The sequence below is a fragment of the Trypanosoma cruzi genome, genomic scaffold (assembly GCF_000209065.1).
Source record: "Trypanosoma cruzi strain CL Brener 1047053516711 genomic scaffold, whole genome shotgun sequence".
In the NCBI taxonomy this organism is placed as follows: domain Eukaryota; phylum Euglenozoa; class Kinetoplastea; order Trypanosomatida; family Trypanosomatidae; genus Trypanosoma; species Trypanosoma cruzi.
In genome coordinates this window covers 308,793-314,137 of record NW_001849563.1, presented here as the reverse complement: position 1 = coordinate 314,137, position 5,345 = coordinate 308,793, and the positions used below count along the sequence as shown (strand labels likewise).

At 49.8% G+C, this 5,345-nt stretch overlaps 4 protein-coding genes across 4 annotated transcripts, besides 6 other annotated features; all 4 read right to left on the bottom strand.

The window, feature by feature from the left end:
• Positions 1 to 845, bottom strand: Tc00.1047053503671.39 (dynamin, putative; the record flags this gene model as incomplete). The annotated part of the gene is made up of 1 exon (XM_799073.1): positions 1 to 845. A coding segment is annotated over one exon (845 nt), but the record flags the coding sequence as incomplete, so codon positions are not given.
• Positions 1 to 5,345: a sequence feature (heterozygous, Esmeraldo-like haplotype).
• Positions 947 to 999: a microsatellite.
• Tc00.1047053503671.30 (leucine-rich repeat protein, putative) lies at positions 1,309 to 2,457 on the bottom strand (the record flags this gene model as incomplete). The annotated part of the gene is made up of 1 exon (XM_799072.1): positions 1,309 to 2,457. One exon carries the CDS (start codon positions 2,455 to 2,457, stop codon positions 1,309 to 1,311), a length of 1,149 nt encoding a protein of 382 aa, XP_804165.1.
• Positions 2,605 to 2,647: a sequence feature (AT_rich).
• Tc00.1047053503671.20 (hypothetical protein, conserved) lies at positions 2,797 to 4,116 on the bottom strand (the record flags this gene model as incomplete). Its single annotated transcript, XM_799071.1, has 1 exon — positions 2,797 to 4,116. The coding sequence occupies one exon, from the start codon at positions 4,114 to 4,116 to the stop codon at positions 2,797 to 2,799; it is 1,320 nt and encodes a 439-aa protein (XP_804164.1).
• Positions 4,222 to 4,242: a sequence feature (AT_rich).
• Positions 4,412 to 4,441: a sequence feature (AT_rich).
• Positions 4,470 to 4,507: a sequence feature (A-rich).
• On the bottom strand, positions 4,616 to 5,345 carry Tc00.1047053503671.10 (aminopeptidase, putative; the record flags this gene model as incomplete). The annotated part of the gene is made up of 1 exon (XM_799070.1): positions 4,616 to 5,345. A coding segment is annotated over one exon (730 nt), but the record flags the coding sequence as incomplete, so codon positions are not given.

The following is a 5,345-nucleotide window of genomic DNA, read 5'->3' as shown; positions in this document are numbered from 1 at the left end:
AGCTGATTGAGCTTCTTTGCGAGGTACTCCGTTCCCTGTCTGTCGGCAATGGCAGAGTATGATGGGTGGTTGTGAAAGAATGCACGTTCGTCCTCTCGTGCCGCCAGCATGCCCTTTGAATCATTGATATCCTGCTGGCTGCGGTTCACTACCCCAACAAATCCGTGGCGGAGACTCACCAATTTCCCGGTGAGAGCATCCAGCGCGTCCGTGCCGCGGTCCATGAGGTCAAGTTTTGTCAATACGCCCACCGTGCGGATGCCCTCCGGGTCCAACTGCTTCGCGAGACGCAGCGAGGAACTCGTCGCGAGATCCGTGTTTGCCGGCGAAATGGCAAGAATGATGGTGTTCACTGGGGCGACGTAGCGGGTCACCATCTCCTTGATTTGGCGGTCAATGTCCTTTGGCTGGTCCCCCACAGCGTTCATGACGAGTCCTGGCAGATCCACCAGTGTGAGGTTGAGCACATTTTTTGAGTACACCTTGAGGTTAATGGGCCGCTCTGAGATGGCTGAATTCCCCGCGATCTCCACCGTGCGATGCTTAATCTCCTCGTTGATCTCCAAGAAGTCAAAGTACTTTTTGTTTGGCTTGTGGAGAAACTCCCCCCATTCCTCCTCGGATGTTTTGGGGAGCTGCACAAGCTGTAGCACGAGGGGACAGCGTGTCACGATGCCGGAACCACGAGGCAAAAAGTCTTTCCCTACAATTGCCTCCAGCACGCTGCTTTTGCCAGAACTCTGACTACCCACCACCGCAATCTGCGGCAGATTCAACTTGATGTTCATCTTCACATTTGCGAAGGCATCGTGAAGCTCGTTTACAACAGCGATAAGCTGATTCATCGCTTAGCAGCCGTCACTATTCTGGGAAAAAAAAAAAGAAAATTTGTGTGCTCAAGCGATGCAGAAGGTCGCACACGTTACTGCGGTGAGACAACAACAACAAGAAAAAAAAAAAAAGAAAAAAAAAAAAGAAAAAAAAAAAAAAAAAAAAAAACAGCATAAGAATCCATTGTTGAATTTGTCCCTTTCTTGCACCTCAGGGACATCATGAGAAATCGCTGGTGAATAATTTATAGTCACGCGTACATCCAACAACAGCACTCGCGTGTTCATTTTTTTTTTTTTTTTTTGTGGTAAACAAATGACGTGGATACTCGCCCCGCCCCACAGTCCGTATGGGCAACAAAGCATCTCACAGAAAAACTGACAAATCAATCAATCGGAAAACACGGAAACAAACAGAGAGAATAGCGGCACCACAAAAAGAATCTTTTCTCCTGTTTATTTTATTTTCGCTTGGGCGTCATTCCAGGGGTTCACTGCATTCATCATCGTTCCATGTGCCATGCAGTCGTTGCCGTCTCTTCTTTGCTTCCTCAATCTCCTGCAAGACATGCGAAGCGTATGGTATCGTTATGTTGAGTGTCCCCGTTACCACAGACCGCTGCACTCTCGCTGCAGAGGGAGCAATCTCGCGCTGCAGCGGCACCTGAATGAGTTTCTCCTTCACCAAGAGACGGATATAATTCACCTCAATCTGCACATCTATAAGAGTGGTGGAGAGAAACTTTGGAACGTCCACCGTAAGAATGACCGCCGTCTCGTCACTCTCTTCATCCAGCCGCATCGGAAATTTAGGCTCATTTCGGAGAAGCAACCGGCCGTACTTTGCAATCTCCTCTTCCGCAGAGAGACGCTGGGGCCGTTTATTTACCTCAGCGCTCACAGACGCCAAGTGACCGCTCTCCCGTTCTTTTTGAAGTTTTTTTTCTCGTTCTGCCTCTTCTTCTTCCTTCTCGCGCAGCATCTGCAGCCGCTCCTCCGGCGTGTGCCCGTACACCCGCTCGCCCTTCTCATTGTACCGCGGCGGAAAGACATCAATGCCTTGCGCAATCATCTCCGCCTTGATGCGCTCCGCCTCGCGGACACGCAGCGCCGCCTCGTCCACAACCGCTGCCACGTCGCTATTGCACTGGCGTGCCTCGATACGCTCCGAGCGCACCACCTCCTCCCCATCTAGGTCCCGCAGCTGCGGGAGTGCATGGATAACATAGGCGCGGTAACCCTCAATCTTTGTGCAGGGGTTACCAGTAAGATGAAGCTGGTCCAGAAAGACATTTGCCCGCAGCCTTTGGACACACGTCATTTCTGCAACAAAGTTCAGCGTCAAATCTAGCCGTTCAAGCGACTCGCACCCCTCCAGTCCCTCTATACAGGCGATATTGTTCACAGCCAGATTTAGGTATTTCAGACGCTTGAGATGTTGCAGTCCCTCTATCCGCGAAATGTAGTTGTTGCATAGATACAGAATCTCCAGCTCGCGGCATGCGTCTCCAACCACTTCGATCTTCTCAATGTCTTGCTGGTGGAGAGCAATCTCCTTCAGATTGCTTAGACACCCCTCGTTATGCTCCGCACGACGACGCAATAACTCAATTGTAATGCGTCCCATTCTGTTCTTGGTCCGCCACGCATGCACCCCCTAAAAGCAGCGGTGTTCCCACGTTGTTTGGGTGCTGCGTAAAAACAGACACCCACCACACACCAATCAGGTATATATATCTTCTCTTTATTATTTTTTTTGTTTTTGAGACTTGTCTTTTAAAAGAAAATAAAGAAAAAAAAATATATATATATATAAACTGGAAAAACAAGACAAAATGCGGGAGCAGGAAGGTAATGAAAGTGATTTGTGTGCTTCATTGAAAGCAAAGAACGGTGGGCAAATGGTATTTATGCACACACGCATGTATTTATAGAGGTAAGGGAAGAGAGAAGGGAAGTGCTCATTTCACAACCCTGATGATGGCGTCGCAGAATTATTAAACTCAACCTCCAATGTGTGGCGAGCCTTATTGAAGCGGTCTTCATCGCCTGAATGCATTGCTTCGTCCACCGCCAACACGTGTCGAAGCAGCGGGGCATCCTCAACAGAGAGTTGATCACGGTAATCGTAACATCCCGTCTTCACGAGGCCGCGCCCTGCCACAGAGGCCCGCAAAACCGTCAGGAACGCGTCCATCAACACTTCATAGAACGGCGATGAAAACGATCGCCGCTTCAATAGTGTGTGAAGTCCTGCCACCGACGCGTCCAGCGACTCATGGGAGTTCCCTGGAAAAACAGCACGAATGGCATCACGATGACGAAAATGAAAGTTTAGGCGTCGCCCAAAAATAAACTCTCGTGAGGCATGATTCGTGCACGCCATCGCGAGTGTGGCTACCGCACACGCCGGCAAAGGTGCGCCTTGCGGACGGGAGAGGACTTCGTTCACGAGTTTCTCCGTCGCGCTAATGGCATGCTGCATGTAAGACATCATCGCTGAGACAGAGGCAGGGTACTCGCTGCTCACCATTCCAGCGCCCATACTACACAACGGGAAACACCCGTTAACAAGTGAAAGAAGCCCTGAAGATTTCGGTTCTGTCAACCACGTGACACTCTCGCGGCACCAAAGACGCTGCGATATGTCCTTCACTGCTTGTAGCGTCTCCGCGTCCGTTTCATCGGCCATGGCAAATGCAATAGACACCCCACTATTTCTACTGGCAGCATGGCTGCTGCTTCTGCTGCTGGTGCTAGTGGTGTTTTCCTGCACCGACGCTGCGGCCCACTCCTTCGCAAACAACGGCCCCGAGACGACGACTAACTTCGACGGCCGGGGACGAATCACGCGGTTCAGTTCCTCCACAGGCGTGAGTCCGTCCCGTGAAAAACCGCGACCAAAAACAAATATAGGCGCATCCGCATGCCTTCCAAGGCAATCACACACACCAGCAGATGCTTTCTCACGCGGAGTGTCGCCGTTTCCCTCTGCAAAACACGACACAGGCACACACAGCAACGAAGCCTCGCAGTGAAAGGCCTCCTCTGCCATTTCCTCGCCCAGGGCTTGGAAGCACATCTGCGATGGAACGCGGATGTTTCTTCCAAACAACCGAAACGTTTGTGAGCCGTGTTCCAGCTCCTGCAGATATTCCCTGTCGCGGGCACACATTGTGACCACATCCCCGGCCCGAGCGTCCCTCCCTCCCATGTTTGCCAGCAGCGACAGCGCACACGCCGTGCCAAGCTCACCGGCGCCAATTACCAAAAGCCTGGACCTCATGGATAAAAACCTTTTCCCCTTCCAATTCGCGTTGGCTTTCTTTCTCTCACCATCTTCTCACCCAGCCATAAATGCAGACACACAAACACACACATATGCACCAGGTATATATATATTTTTAAAAAAGAATAACCAAAGAGAATAAAAGCAGTCAACAGCAGCGGGCAATAATAATAGCAATAACGATAAACCACCCATTGTTTTGTTTTCGGTTTTCTTTATGATTGTTCCTCCTATTCTATCAAAATTCATTAAAATACGTGGCGGAAATTGCTAGACCGCATCCAAAAATGGCAAATATATATAAATATATATATGAATTTTTCCTTGTCCCACTCTAACCCTCTGCACAATTTTTTTCTTTTCCCGCTTCTTTTTTTTTTTTTTTTTTGATATTTCTCTCATATTTGTTTAGCGTCACCTCCGCTAGATACCAAGCCCTTCTATCTGTACCTCGTTTCCTCTCAATGCATGCAAAGCCAAAAGTCAGTCACATGCCTTAGTGTGGAAAGAAAATGGAACTCAGACGTGTCCCAACACCCCATTTGGACCTCAGCCAAGTACGCAGTCGAATGTCCTCCACAGCCCGATGAATGGCCAACCTTGCATGAGGCAGTGGATGGGTTTGAAAAAATTCATGAAACTCCTTCGCCTGGGTTTCTCCTGTAAGGGAGCGAGCAACACTCTCCACGATGTTTTGTATGCGAAAAGTTCCACTTCCCCATTGCTTTTCCACCCCCTGAAAGTGCTTCTTGAACAGCGACCAGGCGTAACCCTTCGGCATTGAAGGGTTAGAAACAACCCCCACAAAGATCACCCCACCGTATTGTGCACGAATGCCCTCATTGTAAATGCACTTCTTTGCGGTGTTCTCAACATAGCAAGGGTCCTCTGCCCAACAAAGAGCGCGTAGAATACAGCGACACAGTTCATCGCTGTCGTGTACCCTGGTGTATCGCTCCCATAAGGCATCGGTTCGCGCTGCCGCAGCATTCGGGCCAAGGCGCACATAGGCGGAAAGAGACATGGCAAGCGTGTCCAAAGAAGGCGTTCCACCCTCCATATAACACTCCGCTTGTTTTATTGCCCATTTCACACTCGGACACTGCAAAGCAACCTCCAAAGGCATCAATTTCAAAGCCGTCGAAATGGCTGCATTAATGTATAAGGCGCGCTCCAAGCGTTCTTCCATTGTGTTTGGTTCTGTATTCAATAGCTTCGTCGCCTTT